Source organism: Agrilus planipennis, unplaced genomic scaffold (genome assembly GCF_000699045.2).
Source record: "Agrilus planipennis isolate EAB-ADULT unplaced genomic scaffold, Apla_2.0 scaffold317, whole genome shotgun sequence".
Lineage (NCBI taxonomy): Eukaryota > Metazoa > Arthropoda > Insecta > Coleoptera > Buprestidae > Agrilus > Agrilus planipennis.
Window position 1 is genome coordinate 96,735 of NW_020439372.1, and position 21,217 is coordinate 117,951.

Genomic DNA, 21,217 nt, shown 5'->3' on the forward strand with positions numbered 1-21,217 from the left:
AAGTATGACTTAGCGTGATGAAGGGGGAGGGTGGGGTCCAAGAAGGTGAAATACTGACTGACGTATTTTATGGAGACCCCTTATTATTATTGTTAACTATTTCTTTTTATAATGCCAATAATTCTTAACGATACAGTTAAATTTAAATAAAAAAAAAAGTTTGACTAGGTAGAATTCGAACCTACTACAACACATACGTGTTCGAATCTGGTTGGTGGCATATAATGTAGAGTGGGTTATTTTTTTTTTTCTTTGACATCACATNATAAAACTGTTACATTATAAACTAATATTTAATAAAACTGATCTCATGTAAGTATTTAACATTACCTACATGTTTCTCTGTACCAAATAAGACGCACATTCATGATTTTTATTTTACATGTTTTATTCCTATAGTCAAACATAATCGTATTTTATAATTGCAAACCATTATCATGTTACAATAATTACAATATAAGTGTGTACGTTGTAATTCAATTTAGACATATCTCTTACGTGTTATTACACTTATTAGTAGAATAGGTTTAGTCAAATTAAAAAATTAATGAGTAATAAACTATTTTTTTCATTTTAATGTGTTGTTATTCAGAACATGTTAAACGAATTTTTTCAAGTTTCAACCCCAATTTTTCCTCATCTTTTGTATAATGTTGATCTTTTCTCTAATATTATCTCATCATTTAATATCCCATTTATTCTCTTGTGTTATTTAAATTTATATTTTCCATTTTTTAATTGAATTTGCATATTTAACTTTATTTGAGTAAACTTACAATAAATTAAAGCATTATTTTTTATTTGGGCACTTAATTAGCAATTAGATATTGATTGCATTTATTTTTGCTAATTTTTCTGTTCAAATATATTCAATTTTAAAATTTCCACACATTTCAAATTCAAAACACAAGAGTACCATTCGTATTTGTTCGTGTCTTTTCGTTAGATATTCGTTTATTTCCATATTCGTAATGGTCTTTGAACAGACTGAACCCTTTAGCCACTTATAGGTAAGTATATAACAGAATAATTAATTAATTAAAAAACTGAAAATATATACCCAATACCTCCAAAACCAAAGGAATTTCATTATGCAATAAATAAATCAGCCAAAGTTAATTTTTGTTTGCTATAAAGAAATTAGCATAATAAATGTGTTATAACAAAATACAACAACATATTATCTAATGTTATACTCAAATGTTTTAAAACAAATTCATCGTTTAAGGATCATCAGATTATCACTAATAAATGAAAGACAAAATGCTAGCGTTAGTAGTCAACTATTTATTAATTCTGAAAGTTTACAATTTTATTACAAGCTTTAACGCTCATTTATAATTAAATAAATAGACTATTTGGCTCTCTTGTGCTATAAGTATGTTTCTTTTTTTATTCAATTCGTTAAACAAATAAGTAAATCAAGATATAAATATTCCAAATATAATTACTTTAATTTCGCCCAACTACGTTAACAAGGTTGGCTGTGAAATCCAATTTTACGTTCTCGTTACTGATTGGCCGACAGGGAATAGTCTTTCCAAGTGACTCTGTTGTTAGAGAATAGTTATTCTCGAAATTATCTTCAAATTTTTGGAAATTTCTTATAGTAAAACAGAAAAGACCTAAAAAATTTTTATCAAAACGCGTTCTTTTAATAGTCCATTACATAAGGTATGTACTTGTTCATTTCAATCGGAAAGGATTTTTGTTATTTTTTAAGATAAAGTTTCAATAACTTAACCAACACCCTATTAAACATTAAAAATGCGAAAAACAAACGAGTTAGCAAAGTAAATTCGTTGGTTTATACAAAAGAACACAATTGTAAGGATTTTTTCCATATATTTGTGGGTATTAAAATGATAATTAAAACTTTTGATTCCTGGACCTCTTCGTAATGCTTTCGATACAAATTCAACCAAGCTGCAAGCATTCAGTTGTAGAAATCTTTTATAAATACAATCACATCTGTCTCACAGTCAATGTTTTGCTGATAAGAAGTTAGGATTTTGTAAAATTGTTTATTTCAACAAAAACAGGAAGTAGGTATATGTTTGTTACTTTCTGTTTCGCAAGTACTTGCATTCTATGAAACTAAATCGTACAAGGGAGAATATTTAGCTAATGAAAGTATTCCAACATCCAACTGTTGAAATAGTTTATAAAATAACTAGTTATTTTGTTTTGGTACCTCTTAAACAATCGAAATGTTATCTCAGCTGTAAAAACGATAATTTGTTACTAATTTCCCCTATGTTATCGTATTTTATACATTTCTAAGAAACTTTCCCTATTTTTACAGTAAGTGGAATGAAAATTAGACTTCTTCGAGCCAATGTCAATATCTACACAAATCAATTAGAACGAGTCAATTGATACGGATCTACTTGTTAGAACATCCTTCAATACAAACGAAAGGAGACTTTCTAGCATCTTTACTGTTGATGCTTCCATATGCTTTCATCCCTCATAGAAGGTAGGAGCTATATACAATTAATAATTTTAAATAAAACAGGAAATTTATGCTTCCTTTTAACTTTAAATGGAATTTGATAAATAGACTGTTTTTACATTCAAATAATAATTGAACTAGTTATTTAAATGTTTTTGGAGATCACTTACTTTATTACTTTTTCATTTGTTTTTGAACTTTTGTTATTTAAACAAATGAACAACATAATTGTAAATAACTACATAAAAAAGCCAAACATTCAAGGAAACTTAATTAGTTATTTTGGATTTAGAAAAACTGTTACTTTTATTTACCATAAAGTTGCCTGTAGGTATTTTTTGCTAAGGATTCGCAATCACCTTCATTGGGGGTTGTTTATAGGGCACTTACTGCATAGTTCATGTGATCTGAAAAAAAGTTAAATGCACTTAAAAGTTTAGTAAAGGTTCAAAAATGATAATTTGTTGTTCATTTCTATATTTCAAAATTTTCGCAGTCACATTCTCAAAAAACGACATTGAAAATCATGTTTAATGATTCTCTTTGATTGGGTAGTCATAAATTATATGAGGTACCAGTATTACTAAATTAACAGTCAAGTAAATTAAAGCAATAAACATAAGTTTTAATACAATGAACTCTTTTTAATCTATCAGTGTTTGGTGTGTTTTTCTTTACATAAAGCACCTTAAAATACTATGCTACCCTTAACTAACAAAAACTCACCGTGAAATTTATATTAACTCTCCCTTCTTTCCACAGCACCCTGGCCACATTTCAGAGTTGCTTCAGTCACAGTATCGACATCATCGTTCCATTATTAACTAAAATGGTTTTATTGTTTAATAAATTTTATGGGACCATATTAATGGATGAAAGCAAAACTATGAAAACCTCACAGCCCCCAGCCCACACCCCATAACTACAGTTGCAATATCAGAAATTATTAATGTAAGTAAAGAAAATGGATTCGATATACTCACACAGTTTGTAAAAAGTGTTTGAAATTAATTTCTGCTAATTTCCAACAATCTGGCGTTGCTTTTGTGTTTAAAAACAAAACATATTTTATTGTGACTAAATTGACAAATTGACAAAATCAAATTCCAAATGAGTGACCTCTTCTGGGATTGCACTGAAAAGTTTACAGGTTGCTTACAAAATAAGTGAAGCTAAAAATGTACAGGGGTCACTACTCAACCATAAATTTAAATAGATACAGGGTGTTTCCTGTATGTAATTTAAAGTAATTTTTCAAACATACAGCAACTGATAGATGATAGTTTGCAAATATATATATTATCTCAATCAATGAAAAGCAGAAACTGAAGGCTTTTTCTGGGTTATTTCAGAATATAATAATGTAAAGAAAGAAGAATTCCGGAAGGGGGGAAGAGGTCCTCAAGAGATGAATATGAAGACCCATTAACGAAGAAGACCTTGCAGATACCTAGGGACCTACCGTTATCCTGGACCAGCAGCCTTGATGGATGGAAGCAGTTTTTGGGTTTAATACAGGAAAAACTAACTTACAAATTATTGCTAACTGTACTAACTTGTGGTTCTTTATCTTTTTTCAGATCCAACGAAATTTATTATATTCGAATCGTTAAAGTGCCTTTCAATGAAATTATTTTCGCGAAAAGTTGGTGACGTTCGTGTTCGGTAGTGAAGTGAAGTGTGAGTGTTTGTGTATGTGTTATGGATAGTTATGGAATGGTATGGTCGATGATTGACCCCCCCACCCACCCACCACCCAGTGTGTATGGTATCCCCCCCTCCCAGAGTCAGCTTGGTGAGGATGAGGACCCTGGACATCCGACGCTGGATAGACCAAGGTTTCGGTGAACCCTGCCAAGGTCTAGCCGACGCCTAAAAGTAAGTCACTAATGAATTTTGTTTCAAATAGACCTGAGTGACAAGTTTTTATATTTCCATTTCCATTTTTTGATTTTGATTATTTTTGGGGCTTGTTTGATTTTTGTGCCCAATAAGGTGAGTTACAAACTGTAACTTAGCGTATTATTGGGCTCCTCTGGTGGTCCATTATCCAACTTGATCGTTCCGCTTGCTAGGGACCGACGTATGCAGGTGCTGCGCCTGTGACGTCAAACTGTGATTCTCATTTGGGTTTTTTATGATTATTAACTGCTGGTTTAGGTCCTCTATATTATGCATCTATATTTGTTGTTAATTTTCGATGAGCCGATGAAGATGGAGAATATGTAAAATTGGGGTTTTGTCCACGCAGTCCTTTGGGTTTTGTGTTCCACATACATATACACCATATACACATATTTTTACACATTTATGTATTTTATGTATGTACCTGTATGTTTACTTGTCACTCGCTGGGTCTATTTGATATTTTTTTCAGCTAGTGTGCAGCTAAATACCATCAGTGTAGTGAGGATGATGGTATTGCTGAAGCGTCAAGTGTTAGCGTTAAGGTATAATGGTGTTATACCTCTTTTGGCATAACAGTGGCGGTTCGCGATTCGATTTAGAGTTGGCGCCAAGTAAATTTTAGGAACTTTCATAAATATTNTTCAGCGTGGTTTTTAACAAGTACTTGTAATTAATGCATTTAAATCATAAGAATGTATATACTTCAGTGAAACTTTAGCGATAAAAAGTAAATTGGAGGGCCACTGCACTGTCCTCGCCTGCTACTTGGGCGGCCCAGGTTCGATGGGATAGAAGTCCGGTCTATATTGGGTGAATCTTCAATTATATTTGACGACTGTTTGATTGAAATAGTATATTATTATATTTCTTTTACAAAGTTTACAAAGAAATAATAACAACAACATAATAATAATGATAAGTACATCACTTTTGAGCTACTAATTTACAATTTTCATCGAAACCACGTTCCTGGTGAAAAGAAACTAATCTACACAAGATAAATAAAACAACAACAGACTTCCATACAATATATTGCACTTTTTTCGTTTTTATTATTCTGATCGTCACTGGTGCTTATTTTGGTAGCATATTATTACTTGCTTCATACTTGTTGTTATCACCTAAGAAGCTTCAAGAGTGATATCGAAATAAGCAACCATTCAATTGATTTTTAAATAATTAATCAATATCGTCTTATATTCGTTTCATTCCCAAACCCTTTGTAAATTTGATATTTAACTTTTTCCTGTTGCGGTTGGTTATAAGCGTTCGTCCAATGGGCACACGAGTGCCTAAAATTGCCGCCACTGTTTCTGTTACACATTTACATTTTTAATAGAACACAACCACATCACACAACACACTCCATTTAAAATATTCTCAATTTACATTATCACTTTAATTTTTTCAACTATCAAAATTTATTTATTTTAATCATCCCTCAATTTCAAAATCTAATTTCTTCCAAAACACGTTAAATTTATGAAGTAGTTTTATCATTTCCTCTACTACTCAAAGTACATAAAAATAATTAAATTTAAAATCAGTCAAGGAGTTTACATATATTTATCACAATCTAAACACAATAATATCTCAATAATAATAAGTAATGAAGTAAGTACAATACTACCACCCCACCAGCGGGTTCACAATAAATTATTATTTTTACCTTTTACTAACCTATTTCTGTTTTTGTTTCAGCATGAACGGTAAGTGAAGTACCTTACATACAACCAAATTTTTTAAAAGATGATACTAACCTTCCCACTTATTTTCTTTTTCAGATTTCCATGGGCCATTGTCCTTTTCTCCTTTTTTACCAATTATTCTTTCTCTTCTCTCTTCAGAAGAGAATGGATACCACACAAAGACAACAAACATTCTCACACAATTCGTTAAAGTCGCGATTGGAGTTATTTCTCTTTTGAATTTCCTTACGTTATTGTTTATTTGATGTGTTTGCTGATTAATCCAAATATTTATTCTAAATCTACTTTAAAATTCCAAAGTCGTGTTTCTGTTGTCCCAAGGGTCGGTTTCGTTCCAGGTTACTAGGTAATTGTTGTGAATCTGGGGCAACAGTCTGCTCGTATCATAAAAATATATTGGAGGGTACTTTCTGCGCTATGTTATATTTATATTTATATTAATACGTATTATTAACGGTCGCTTGTAACGCGGATGATTCGGGTTCGCTTTCCGACCGGGTGTAAAACTTTTTCTCATAAGTTAAATAATAATATTATCATGTGTAGGTAACCCACTCATCAGGAGTGGTTTATAGTGGGTTGCCGATACATAAAAGCCATAATTCTCTAGAATTAACTTACATTTTAGAATGGAATCTTTGTAGAACAGGAACAGGACTCTCCCAATAACTAGCTTCCGTAAGGTCAGAAGATAAAGAGTAGCTACGAAACGATAGAAGGCGAAGTAAGAAGAACGAAGAAGCGATTTAGTTTTAATTAATTGTTCATATAGGCCTAAGCCCAAGATGTTTTATTACGAGACAGTATACGTATTATATGCGTCAAGAGAAGAAAGTACGGTATTTCTTCCCGGATGTGACTTGCCACTTCAGGAAGGGATGCCGTGTACTTTCTTTTTTTACGAATTTTTCCTGATTTCATGGACGAGAATGTAGAAAAATATTTTAACTTATCCACTTGGAAACCACTCCTTATAAGTAGTAAACGCGATTTCTTACCTAGAAGGGAATATTGCGCTTTCGTCCCTGGAATCTGAGAAAAATTTCATATTTTCTTTAAAGGTATGGTTGAAAATATTTTGTTTCAATGTCGACAACACGCGATATCTCGTAGAATCAATATCTTATATCGATTGCGTACAATATTCCGGGTAATGGGGTGTTGGGTATTATTTTTTAATAAATTCAAGTTATCGCAATAGAAAGTGAAACTCACTATCACCTTCTTATTAGTGGTTTTCCCTTTCGCATCCGGTCAAATGTGATAACGAAGAAAGGGTCATTAGTGTTAGTGCTAGAAGATTAGGTATTCGACTGAGGGAAGAAGGTAAAATCCTTTCCGGATAAGGAGTAAGTTCGATTTTCTATTCGGGAAGGAACGTTACGTTTCCCTCCTGGAATTGGAGAACAATTTTATATTCTCTGTAGAGGTATGGTAGAAAATATTTTGGTTGAGTATCGACCACACGCGATATCTGGTATCATTAAAATATCTTACATCGATTGCGTATAATATTCCGGGTAATGGAGTGTTGGATTTTATGTTTTAATAAATCCAAATTACCGCAAAAGAAAGTGAAACCCACTATTTATCTTATTAGTGGTTTTCCCTTTCGCGTTCGGCGAAATATGATATCGAAGAGAAGTGAATTAGTGCTGGTGTTAGTGATAGAAGGTTAATACCATTGCTGAGATATACAAGTCAATAAAGTAATGATGTCTTAAGTATTATTATTACAATCTGAAAAAGATTTTTCATATATGAATTTTGTTCTTTTTTATCTTATGATTAAGAAGTTTCAGGAATGGGAGTCAGAACGGTAGCTATATGGAGCTCATAATGATTCTTGTGAAGACAGTAGTCCTGTTGACCATGACTGGGTATTTATATCTATTTTGACAATCTTCCAAGCCCTTTCTTAACGTAGGTATATAACATATTCTTTTCTATCTGCAAATACATTTCCTTTTGTACGTACAAATGTTTATCCTTTTTTGGGTACCGATAAAAACAAATTTTACATTCTTCTTTAAGAAACACATAGGTATTTTCTTATAATTGGTCCTAGACAAGCAGATATGAAGAAAATAGCGAATAAATACTCCTAGACGATCCCCGTGAAGCACAGACCTTTTTCAGAGTTTAGTGACCTTACTCACCCAAACCGATGATTTTCCTTAAATCCCATATCCGGGGTATTCGTCCCAACTGTTACTCGTTATATCTTTGAATCACCCCCCTTCTTATTTACCCTCCCCCTCCCTACTGTCTACCACAAAAGAGGAATTACATTGTCCCCCTCTCCCTTCCGAATACTAAAAAAGAAGAATTTTATTGAGGGACAACGCTGACGGGGGACGTGACTATGAATGTCGGATGAAATGGATAATGTGAGGATACGACAAAGTTCTTTTGTGAACGAATTATGGTCGGTTTAGAGGATAAATCGATCTCAATTAAAATCAAAATAATCAAAGGTACAATATTGTTATTTTATGTATGTATTTCTTTCCAAGTCGGACTGGATGTTTTAGATTATTATTTCATGCCGTTTTGCCTGAACGAAAATTAATTTTTGCAAGTCTTTATTAGTGATTAAAAATAAATGGAAAAGATATATATAGGTATTAAAAAGGGAATTTTTAATGTTTTTTAATAGTTTTTGGTTTCCCATCTTTAAGTTATGTTTAAATATCTGAATAGCTTTATTATCAAAATAATTTGTTTTATCGTCCAATAGTTAGGAGTATATTACCAGGAATGATAAAAATCACAAATTAAATATTTTTGACCAATCATAGAAAGCATGATTGGGATATGACGAAGTTAGGTTATATGTAGATACAAACGTCAAAAATTATACAAAAATTATTTAATTTTTAAGAAAACTTTTATTTAAACTTAAAAGGATAACGAATAAATTACTAACCTTTATTAATAATTTGGTTGGGTAGGAAAATAAACCCTGTGCAGTGTGCAGTTATGTACTACATACCTAATTAGTTAAATTAATATCAATTAATATTAATATTGATGTGATATATCCACCAATTTATTTCAGTGCAAGATAATCCAGTAAAGTGTATGAACCATCAATAACTAGAAAAAATGAGGGATACTAATTTAGTAAAAATAGCTGTGGAATTGCCCAACCAACTTCCTCAGTTCAGGGATATGAATCAACAACACCCTTTGAGTGGGATAATTCAGGAGCTTTGCAATGCCTGGAATTTAACTGATCCTGAACAGTATGCTTTACAATTTAATGATGTCAATAATAAAAAATATATTACTGAAAAAAATCGCAATGAAATTAAAAATGGATCTGTTTTGCGTCTTGAATTTTCACCCTCAAAGACAGCTCAAGATATTTTACATAAACTCAACATGGGAACATCAGAGGACAAATCACAAGCTTTAATAAAGTTATGTAACTTAAGCTCTGATATAACATTTGCTCTAGACTTCATTAATAAGCAAGGATTGGCATTGATAATCAGACAAATAGAGAATACCAAGGGTGAAGACAGCAACATACTTACACAGAGTCTTTTGTCATTTGTTGAGTTGATGGAACATGGAATAGTGTCGTGGGATATTTTAGAGAGTAATTTCATCACAAGAATTGCTGGTTTAGTGAATTCAAAACAAGAACATCAGATAACTGAAGCTGCTTTATCGATATTGGAAAATGTTGTGTTGAATAGCACAGAAGGATATGGACAGGTAACTTTTAAGTATTTATATCATGATATTTATATTATTGTACTTAAATTTTCAAACTATAGACCTTGACATTCTTTAGAAAGTCTTTATCAGAAATCTAATACTTTGTTATGAATAGTTGGTGTATATCAGTAATTGTTTAAGGTGGAACGTGAGATACCGATATCGTCACTTATTACGCATTTACAATCCTCAGCAGTGGTGCAACAAAATGCTGTTGCTTTAATTAATGCTCTATTAATAAAAGCTGACCAGTCTAAGCGTAGAAGTATGGCTGCGATTTTGGCATCAAAGCAAGTAAGGACTACAATCCAGGGTTACATAATTGACAAGGGTGTAGCTGAGGGAGCTGAAATGGCCCATCAACTTTACGTATTGCAGACATTAACTTTAGGGCTTTTGGAACAGAGAATGATGACCAAAATGGATCCTCAGGTACAGAAGAAATACTTTTTTTTTTATAATGAATAAAAAGAGTCAGAGTAGGATTGTAAATAATTTATAACAACAAATAATTCAATTTTTCTGGTAAGCTGTTGAATAAACATTAATAAAAATGGATATAAAAATAAAAATTAGAGGTAATTGAACAGGAAAAACAATAAATAAAGATTCAAATATATTAAACCATTTATTATTAATTTTTTGTTAATGTACCGATTTATTCTAGGACCAAGAAAGTCATGATAAAATTAAGGAGTTACGTAGAATAGCCTTTGACAGTGAAGGGGCAAGCAATGCAAAAGGTCCTTCAGGTTTTACTAGAGACTACAAAAAATTGGGTTTCAAAAACGATATCAATCCTGCCTTAGACTTCATAGAAACTCCCCCGGGACTTCTGGCGCTTGATTGCATGATATATTTTGCCAGGATATATCCAGATTGCTACACAAAATTGGTCTTAGAAAACAGTTGCAGGGCTGATGAACACGAATGTCCCTTCGGAAGAGCGAGCGTGGAATTGGTCAGAATTCTCTGTGAACTTTTAACCATTGGAGAAACTCCTTCAGAACAAGGACAAGCGTTTCAACCTCTTTTTTTCACTCACGATCATCCTTTCGAAGAATGTTTTTCCATTTGTATAGTTCTTTTGAATAAAACATGGAAGGAGATGCGAGCCACATCTGAAGACTTTGAAAAAGTTGCCAGTGTGGTGCGAGAACAAATCCTAAGAGCCCTAGAAACGTCTCCTTCTTCTTTGGAAAAGTTAAGGGCGAAGTTACAATTATTAACGTATAGCGAGATAACAGCCCTTTGGCAACAGGAGAGAACTTCACGCGAGGTGTGGGAATCCCACGCCAGACCCATTGTGGAACTGCGTGAACAGATAACCCCTGAAATAATGGGTTTAATCAGACAACAGAGATTGGCTTTTATGGTGGAAGGAACAAGATTTACCAAGTATTCCACTAGAGGTCAAAGAGTGAAGGATAAATTTTGGTTTATGCGGCTTTCACCAAATCATAAAGCACTTCATTATGGAGATTGTGACGAAAAAAGTGCACCAACTATCGAAGAATTAACTTCTAAAATATCGGTATCTGATATAAGAGCTCTATCCGTTGGAAAAGAATGTCCTCATATGAGAGGAAAGAAGTCGTCGCATCATTTAGCCTTTTCTTTGGCCCTTGAAGGAGTTGATTTACAGTCTCTAGATTGCGTAGCCCCTGACGAATTAACTTTGGCCTATTGGACTGATGGGATCAACGCCCTTATAGGTCAGAGAATGCAGAGTAAAGAAACTGAAAAAGATCTGGATATTTTGCTCTCCATGGAAATTAAATTAAGACTTTTGGACGCTGAAGGAATTACTATCCCACAAGATCCTCCTCCCGTTCCTGCTGATCCTCCCAATTACCATTTTTGCTACGATTTAAAGTAAATCGTTTTATCAGATATACATTTTTATAAAGTTTTTGTCGATAGATATATCCCATTACTCAAAAATTTCAGTCTACTTCATGGTTCGTAATGCGAACGAATTCTTTGGATTTTTAAAACAAAAGTATTGGAAGTAATTATTCGTGCTAATCCATAATACATGGTTTTTAATTAACTTTTGCGCAATGCTTTCAAAGGAAAACTCAATTTATTCGCAGCTACAATCTATTGAATCTCTACTAAAAGACTGACATCATTATACAAAATTTCTTTTTGAATTTTTTTAAATTTTCATTCAAATGTTCTCGTAAATTTTATTATATAATTATTTTTTACATCTTGCATGTTTTTTTATGCTTTTGTGCTGTCACAATATATCAGGTTATTAATTAGTCATTTTTAATGTAATTTTTAGGATTATTATACATTATGTATTAGGTAATTTAGTATAGTATTGATACTCATGCATGAAAGGTAATATCATTAATTTTATATACTTATTTATATTATCATATAGTCATTACGTTTTTATGCTCCTACGTTTACCTCCTAAAGAATATTGGATCTATTTGTTAATGGTTGTAATCCTATGTTTTTAGTTTGAATTTTTTTCTACACATGTCTGACCATTTTATTAAGTTGTGAGAGCTACCAAAGCCGTACTATTTTTTTATTAATGTCGTTTTTAAATCAAGGTTCTATACAATTTTACTAGTAGTGTGTACGAATTTTGTCTAATAAAATTCTTAAAACCTATATTGTTTTATTCAGCGTGGTTTTTAACAAGTACTTGTAATTAATGCATTTAAATCATAAGAATGTATATACTTCAGTGAAACTTTAGCGATAAAAAGTAAATTGGAGGGCCACTGCACTGTCCTCGCCTGCTACTTGGGCGGCCCAGGTTCGATGGGATAGAAGTCCGGTCTATATTGGGTGAATCTTCAATTATATTTGACGACTGTTTGATTGAAATAGTATATTATTATATTTCTTTTACAAAGTTTACAAAGAAATAATAACAACAACATAATAATAATGATAAGTACATCACTTTTGAGCTACTAATTTACAATTTTCATCGAAACCACGTTCCTGGTGAAAAGAAACTAATCTACACAAGATAAATAAAACAACAACAGACTTCCATACAATATATTGCACTTTTTTCGTTTTTATTATTCTGATCGTCACTGGTGCTTATTTTGGTAGCATATTATTACTTGCTTCATACTTGTTGTTATCACCTAAGAAGCTTCAAGAGTGATATCGAAATAAGCAACCATTCAATTGATTTTTAAATAATTAATCAATATCGTCTTATATTCGTTTCATTCCCAAACCCATTTGCCACTCACCAACAAAAATAACTTGAACAAAAAGCAACTTTCATTTTCTATCGATTTGTTATGATTATTTTAATTTAACGTGAGTTTTAAGGCACCAAATGAAAACGAAAGAAAAAAAATAAATTCGATGGGCTTCAAATAACCTTCGGAGGCGTTCCATCACGTCTGGAGGGATTCACACTTTAGTCAGTGACCTGATATCGGTCTCAGCTATTCAAATGGTGCTGATACTGGATCTGCTGATGAGCACTGGGATAGTCCATGAGCAATACCTGAGATTCTGGCTGAGATTGGCTGTCGGAATTGTTTGTATCAATTGGCTCCATATCGTATTTGACGCCCCTTTTAAATCGACCATATAGCGATGAATATGGTAAATTATAATGTATCGCTGCCTGGTTAATTGACATATGACCTAATCTATAATAAAATTAAACAAATTAATTCTCTCATCATCAAGTTATTAGCTGTTTATACCTGACAGCCTCCAGTGCTTCACCCATAGCATCCTCAGACCAAGGAGTGGGATTAGACCTGGATAATTCTATTCCTTCTCTTTTACACCTGCCGTATAAAGTTCCTGTTGGAATTCCGAATTCTGTTGAAGCCTTTTGAACGGATGATTGTCCCGTCCTAATAGATTCCAAAGCTTTTTCTAAGTCTTCTTGAGTCCATGTTGTTGGAGCTGCATTAAAAGGGGCTGCTAATTTAATTCCCTCCCTCCTAGCTATCTTGTAAAGGGTACTGCTAGGGATACCTAAAAATAATTCAGTTTTACAGTTAATGTAGGGTGGTGGATGTACTAGTTTTTGAGAAAGTTTACCGTATGCTTTACTAGCTTTATTCGCTGAAATAGTTCCCGTTCTGAGTGCTTCTAGTGCGGAATTTAAATTTTCCTCAGTCCATGATTTCGTGGGACCTTCTTTCTTTGGGGTATCTATCCCTAATCGGTGCGCCCTTTGCCATAAAGTCGTCGATGGAATACCATACGTTGCTGAAGCCTAAAGAGAAAAATAACTGACAATCTTCTTTATCTAATACATTCTTTTATATTATGTATACCTTTGTAAGGCTCATGTTATGATTTCTAAGAGCATCTAATGCTAATTCCATATCTTCCTGAGTCCAGGTTTTCGGCCCTCCACCGTGAGACCTTCCTGTAGGAGTATCTTGATCATTAATTCTAAGTTGAGAATACCCGTTACTATTATTGTGATCTGTACAAATAAGCGTATTTTTACAGGGATGTCAAAGTTTGATAAATATATATAAATTTACCTCCTGATACCATTCCACTCATGTCAGGAGTTACCATCATGGAATGAGGGCCCCTTTCGGCGTCTTCATAACTGTCTAATGAATGATCTGGTTCTGAAAGTTGTGAAGAATCTAAATCCATCATTTCATGTTTATAGGATCGTAGGGTTTCAAATTTAATACTAGTTTCTTTTTTTATATCCTCATATTTAATATGCGAATCTAGAAAGAAAAAGGGGTAAATATTATCCTTCAAAAAACTGTGAATTGTTAATAAATAAAATATTCCATGAATCAGGTACCTGATATATCGGTTCGATGAGTTGAGAGTAGCGATCTGGTGGGAGAATGGTCTTGCATGTCGACATGTCCAACAGGAATTGCTGTCGGGGCAGGAGGTTCCGGAGGGAATTCATCATTGTCATACAACTGGGAGAAAAATGCCTAGATTTTAGCAGTAAATGTTAGAGATTGTTAGTACAATAAATGACATGAATATTGTTACAGAAGAATAATAACTAATCCTCAACAAAAAATGACAATATGCAATTTAGTTTTTGATTCATTTTAACTACACATATAGGCAAATTTTTCTATTAATGAAACTATTTTTAATTCCTCAAAATTTCACCGTTTTGAGGCCTCCCTCCCCCTAAGTCGCAATTTCAGAAACCGTCCTAACAAATATAACGTCACAAAAGCTAGTCCACCCTTCCTCCTATAAACGATTTCTGGTGATTAAAATAGCAATGAGAATGACTTTCTATCGTAATGAAAAATTTTAAGATTTCCTAAGTTACGAAAAACATTAAAATAAATTGATGAACGGGGAACGTCACATTTCCTTAGATTCCTCCTAGATCTTGTCATAACTTGTCTTGCTAAGCAATACCCCTCCCTCCTTGTTATTTGCGAAATATATTTTATAAACGACCTCTAAGGTAGGATGCTTCTTAATGCTTTTTTAATTTATAAAAAAGCCAATCTATTTATGGTGCTGATTTTATTAGATAAGATACGTATTTATCATAAATTTGGAAAATTTTGGTGAAATTGAAGGATTAAAAGATACTGATACAGACTTCTCGCATTAGTAGATAAAATGATATCGAATTATTTTCTTTTTCTGGTCTTATTATAGTACATATGTATTTACTTGAAAACTCAAGATAACGCAACTAATAGGTACTTGCATATTACTTTTACAAAAAATATATATATTTTTGCATAGTTTATTATCCTAGCAAATATTTTAAAAAATTATGTAGGTACTTTATAAAAAACGATTACTGTTTTAAAATATGATTGGAAAATTATGAAGTGATTTATTAAAATGTTGATAAATGATAAGATTGTCTAGAGTCAATAAATAATACAGAAATGCAATTTTAAAAGTACGAAAGTTTTGATGTATAAATGATAATACCTGTCCTTCAAGAAGACCATGACTGCTCATATTTGTTTTATTTTGGTTTTGTACTGGTTTCTTTCTCTTTGGTTCTTCATCAACAACTAAAAGGCCATCGCTATCTTCGTCTGTCGAATTATTTCGTCGTTCTGAGCATCTTTCTTCCACAACACTTTCGCCTATATCTAAACTATCTTGATACTCTCTTTCTATATCACAGTCTTGACTTCTACTGATTTCTTCTAACTTTATGTGTTTTGGTGACGAGATTTTTCTTAATTTACTTCGATCTTTTGATAAAACTGGTAGCGTGTGAACAGAGTTTTCTTTGTCCTTATTATCCTCCGACTCACATAAACCCTTTATTTTTAACTGGTCAGCGGTCTTCAGCAATGACTGAAACAAAATTGATTTTTTGAAAATCGTATTTACACGTTATTCCCTAATATAAACATACGATCCTTTTTACAAATTTTTTATAATCCTTCTATGAAATAACCTTTCAAAAAGGAGTTTGTCGTATGCTGTATTATACCTATTTATGCATAAATCGAAAGAATATATTAATTGCATTTTCATACCCACCAATTAATTTTTAACTATTTAATTTGATATCAAATAACGTAAGTAAATCAAAAAGGCTTTTATTTTGCTTCGGTGCATACAAACTATTGTTTTATTAAATAGTTCTAAAATTTAAAATATTTTTGAAAACAGTTAGCATATTAGGGTACCAATACGTAATAACATTCTAAAATTATCTTCATTTTTTTTTAACTACCAGACAACATATAAATACTCTCAGGCGAATAAAAATAACTCTACAGATAATATAATATATAGAGACTGATAAACTTCGCAAAATAATCCATAAACATTACATTTAATCAAATTATACTTTTTGTTAACTATTGGAAAGAAAATTTATGATTAGGTACAAGACTTCAATTATTTATGATTTGCATACATTTATATCTTTAAAAGATAATTTCTTTGTTTTGAATAATAATACATATATAATTCTCGAATTGATATAGATTTTAATGCTAATACTAAGCTTTTCAATAATTAAAACATAAATATTAGCTGTTTTATGAAAAGGAATAGAATATTGATTACAAATTACTTTTTCTAATCATTGGCAATCAATTTTAGATAGAGAGGTAGGTAATTATCCTTTGAACGCGTTCATTTTTGCCCTGTAGGTTTACGCTCTGAAATGTGCGAAACGTTTTTATATTCGGCAGTGAACGAATTTTGATGAGAAAAGTCAGGGAACGAAAAAGGAAAGTAACGCCATAATACAGGTTCAGTGCGAACGTCCTTGAACCAGTATTGATTGGTCCAGGATACAGCATCACTTTCCCCCAATAGTGCGTGCCCTGGAACCCCTCGCTAAGCAACCACCGCTTCCTCCCAAATTAAACTATTTTTTTTTTTCTCATCGCTCACTTGCGCAAGTTGGACAACACATTTTGAGTGGCAATCGTTTTTACGAGGGCCAATAACAAATAATCGGAGAGGGCAATGGCCCTCATTTAATGAATTAAAAAAATTATTCCTGTGCAAATTCGAGGAGCATCTAAGAGAGAAATAAAAAAAGAGAAAAGCTTGGTCGTGAATCACGGATGTTTGCAACAAGCTGGCTCGTAAAGAAGAAGAATGTTCGGAGGAAAGGGAACCGATGAAGATGGAAATAAAGGAGACGTTAATAGTGGAAGAAGACGTTGCTGCAGCGCAGCATCAGCGCGGGTACATGAAGTTCTTTATAAAAATCGTGCAGAACAAACCGTAAAAGTAGTAGCGCCTGAGAAGGGGTAAGAAAATAATGCAACGGCTTGCAAGCAGCAGTACGTCGGGTAGATAAGGGATGATGCACACACACACACTCACTTAACGGCGTGCATGGGTATGGGTTTTGCGACTGGATGTATGCATTTATTTATTTAGGTATTTTGCTTTTACAAAAGTACTTACTGATAAGTGACCCGTCGACCTTCAACACACAGAATTTTGCGACACGCGTGGACGACCAAGACTGGGTTCTTTTCCGAGGCCTACTAGAGGGATGCTGCGAACACGACGATAGATCCGGCGATGCCCGCGCACGCACTCCCTTTTAATTGATGTTTCTGTTGAGGAACACGACGACAATCAGCACTTCGACCTCCTACTCTTGTACATATACATACACACACGTACATGTATTTACAGGGTGCACCGCGGATTCAGACCTATACGCAATTAACTAATTATTTTTTACTCTTTACTTTTCCACCGATTTCGTAAGAAAAAAAGGTGTTCAATCTACTCAAGAAACGAATAATAGTGGACGATTATGATGCACCACATAAGTTGTTGTACACCGCATAATAACGATAGGACGACGGTGTTCGCTGCATGCTAACCTGCAAGGTCTCGACTGTGCACCACCCCCACGAGACCAAGAGCCGGTTGACCCACGAAGGTGTTTTGAAAAATCCGGTTTATTCCCAGTGCTGTCCGCGGTGCTATTATATGCCTACGAGGAGGCCAAGGCGGATTTTCCGAAGCAAAAAGACGGCTAACAAGCTCACATCAACTGCGCCCCACGAATAAAAAAGAATCGTCGTATAATCATAAATCATAGTCACCTATCATGTTTTTTGATCATAACTAGCGTAGTTTTTACAGTATCAAATTAAAATATTTAAATTTCAATGAAATTATTCACAAAATCTATTCTATTTTAGGTAATTATTTGTTGCTTTACAGTTTTAATTCGCATAAAAGAGTTGTTTAAGCGCTTTCTAATGTTTTAATAGGTTTCGTCCTTGTAACGGCCTTAATATACGTCATAAATGCTTAAGTGAAGAGCTGGGCATGTGACAGCCGCACCTCTGCAAGCGCGAGTGGATTACCATGATGTCAGCGTCAGTCCTAGCGCGACCGACCCATCTCCGAAAAGGGAAAATCAAATACGTATTTTGAAAACAAAATAGGGATAACCATTAAAAATTAAAGCAATTAGCTATCTATAATGAAAATTAATTAAAAGTAGTTATATAGATTTGGTTTTTAATTTATTTTAGAAGTTTAAGATTATTCGGAGGACTCAGTTGGTGTACGAACAAGTAAAAAAGATGGAGCAGGGCCGTAATCGCACAAAACACGAAGAAAACTTTTGTTAATAATCCTCGTAAAGTCGAGCGCAGTTTAAGTACTTTATAAAATGTCTTATGTCGGCGTTGGCCGTCCAAACGGTGAATTTTTACGAGTTTCGAAACGAATGCTACTCTACTACTAACATTAAATTTAGACAGTAAGTAAAGGATAATAAAGCTCACTATTTCCAACACATAAAACTACAGTTTGTTAATTCGAAATTTAGCACTGTGCTAAAATCATAATAGTATAAATAATTAAAAGTTTTAAAATTATTGGACCAAACGAAAAAATATCGACAACTTTTTTATTTTCTCTACTTTTGCGTAGTATCTTCATTTAAGATTTGAAATATTGCTTATTTCAAACAAAGAAAAACAGGAAAGACCCAAGCAGGTAAAAGAAATAAGCATAGTTCCTGCCACGCAAACAGCCCTCAACACGCACATCTGGCACCCCCAGGGGTTTTCTCCCCTAAAGTAAAGGATAGGGGACAACTAACATTTGGCGCTGTTTTGGAAGGATAATGCAACGACAGAACGTTCCCACGGCAAAGAATTGCAGACGATACATTATAGTTAAATCGTTAAATATTAGAGAAATCCAGTAAAATTGAACAAAACGTCAATTATTATAATGATTATTAATTTATTTATCATAAATTCCACAGTTACCTACCCATTGCCAATAGAGGTATTTATAATCAAAGTCTCTATTAAGGACGTAGTACCTACGATTGAGGTTTTTTTTAATGACTTTACAACGCTTTTATACCTTCTTTAGAACGAAAATATTTTAATGTTTAATCACAAAGAAGAAAAAGTCGTACCTACCTGAAGTTCAGCTTGAGACACGTCGATTTCCCCTTTGTATACGAATTCGATGATAAACTTTAAGTCTGCATAACAGACGTCCTGTGGCATTATGATAGTCGGATGTTTGCAGGGATTATCGAGCAGAAGCTTTTGAAAATAAGAAGAACAAGCAGACAAAACCACCTGAAACAAAAAGAGCAAATGCTGTGTTAGATTTTTTTAGATACAGTTTTAACAACAAAATCTGTGATGTTAGATGTGCAAGAAGATCAAACAAAACAATTTTTAACATTAGTGGTCATACAAGTCTCCTGCCAAATTACGAAATTGTATCATTCAACATACCTATACATATAATTTCAATAGTAATGTGAAAATTAATTTAATTTTTATATATTNTAATTATATTATAAATCAAACCCGGGACCCTTGACTTTGAATTTTCACATTAATATTGAATATTAACCACTATTAAAAGTTCCTTAAAGTATTTCATACAATCTTAGTTTCAAATTATGGGACACTTTGTGGTTTTAAATTGTAGAGAGTCAAAATACCTTTACTGTATCACACGGTAAATTTCTGATTTTTGTAAAATTTATTGAATAAAATACCTCTACTAATTTCGTTAAGAAAAGTTTAACTTTCTTTTATCTCTCTTTTCGTTTATAAAGGATCTCATACAAATACAAATATTTTGCATGATAAGAGCGTCTACGATGCGGCTAATAATAGATGACTTTATATCTTCATATTACCATAACAATCTTACTAAAAACACGTGTTTCAATTCATTCGCAATTAAAGTAGCTACCTATTACCTATAAGTGTTGAGGAGCAAAAAAAATAATTATCATTAAACTACAATTATTTACTAATTGGATTTAACGTGTTTTTGTTTTTATTATGGAATTGTACTGTTGATTTTATGAGACAATTCCGTTAAGTTTGGCTGTTACGGGCGACAGATTTTATTTTGTAATTCTATTGACCTTGCTGCTTGTATCAGATTAATTGGCTAGTTTTCTATAATTATATCCATTCAGGTATGTATAAATAGAAAGGAAAATTCAATAGACGCATGTAGACAAAAACATACGATTAACAGAATTATCTATTATAGGTGTTTGCACTCATCCAGTTATCTTTGAAGTACCTAATAATTTAATAATTACAAAAACTAGTTACAAGATTTGAAGAAATAAATTTGGGAATTTAAACAAATTCAGAATTTCAAAAAATAAAACGACTTTTTTCTGAAAATTGTTCTACGTCTCTGAATTCAGAATAAAGATGTCTCTTTTTAGGAAAATTTGGTTTTCCTGATAAATGATTAAGTTTTAATCACAATATAGTGTGAATTAAGTACATGTAAATCAACAGCAGACATTTAATTGGTTTTTTATTGCTTACCTATTTGAGAAAATTAACAATTCCGTTTTGTGAAGATTTCTATCATACTCTCCTTTCAGTAAAAGGTAAACAATCGATGCCAAAAATAATTTTGTAACAAAAAATATCGGGGTTGAGGTTGATGTAGGTGTTATATTTATTATTATTATTAT

The 21,217-nt window shown here is 32.6% G+C and overlaps 2 protein-coding genes and 1 long non-coding RNA gene across 6 annotated transcripts in view; 1 reads left to right on the plus strand and 2 right to left on the minus strand.

Moving 5' to 3' along the window:
- Nucleotides 1-263: 263 nt before the first annotated feature.
- LOC108742243 lies at nt 264-3,569 on the minus strand. The gene is made up of 4 exons (XR_001938634.2): nt 3,439-3,569; nt 3,182-3,279; nt 2,770-2,862; nt 264-2,486 (listed from the first exon to the last, which is right to left on the minus strand). It is a non-coding gene; the product is annotated as an uncharacterized LOC108742243 (long non-coding RNA).
- A 4,323-nt stretch (nt 3,570-7,892) lies between these two features.
- Nucleotides 7,893-12,435, plus strand: LOC108742237 (engulfment and cell motility protein 1). The gene is made up of 4 exons (XM_018477329.1): nt 7,893-8,549; nt 9,134-9,798; nt 9,943-10,233; nt 10,469-12,435. The coding sequence occupies exons 2-4, from the start codon at nt 9,181-9,183 to the stop codon at nt 11,678-11,680; spliced, it is 2,121 nt and encodes a 706-aa protein (XP_018332831.1). The 5' UTR covers nt 7,893-8,549; nt 9,134-9,180; the 3' UTR covers nt 11,681-12,435.
- Nucleotides 12,436-12,505: 70 nt separating this feature from the next.
- Nucleotides 12,506-21,217, minus strand: part of LOC108742238 — a 12,129-nt gene continuing 3,417 nt past the window's right edge. For 2 of the 4 annotated variants that reach the window (XM_018477332.2, XM_018477333.2), the window contains exons 2-9: nt 19,671-19,835; nt 15,712-16,089; nt 14,588-14,729; nt 14,307-14,507; nt 14,091-14,245; nt 13,852-14,029; nt 13,506-13,785; nt 13,235-13,448 (exon numbers count right to left, since the gene is read on the minus strand). In XM_018477332.2, coding sequence (XP_018332834.1) covers nt 13,235-13,448; nt 13,506-13,785; nt 13,852-14,029; nt 14,091-14,245; nt 14,307-14,507; nt 14,588-14,729; nt 15,712-16,089; nt 19,671-19,760 — 1,638 coding nt within the window. In that variant the 5' untranslated portion in view covers nt 19,761-19,835. Of the gene's footprint in view, nt 13,449-13,505; nt 13,786-13,851; nt 14,030-14,090; nt 14,246-14,306; nt 14,508-14,587; nt 14,730-15,711; nt 16,090-19,670; nt 19,836-21,217 lie in introns of all 4 variants that reach the window. The other 2 variants (XM_018477330.1, XM_018477331.2) reach the window with 2 other exon arrangements.

What these genes read in the sequence shown, in the direction of transcription:
- LOC108742237 (XM_018477329.1), top strand. Translation starts at nt 9,181, where the DNA reads ATGAGGGATACTAATTTAGTAAAAATAGCTGTGGAATTGCCCAACCAA. An exon ending in GCACAGAAGGATATGGACAG is followed by an intron (nt 9,799 to 9,942) that starts GTAACTTTTAAG and finishes TAATTGTTTAAG; the next exon opens with GTGGAACGTGAGATACCGAT. An exon ending in TGACCAAAATGGATCCTCAG is followed by an intron (nt 10,234 to 10,468) that starts GTACAGAAGAAA and finishes GATTTATTCTAG; the next exon opens with GACCAAGAAAGTCATGATAA.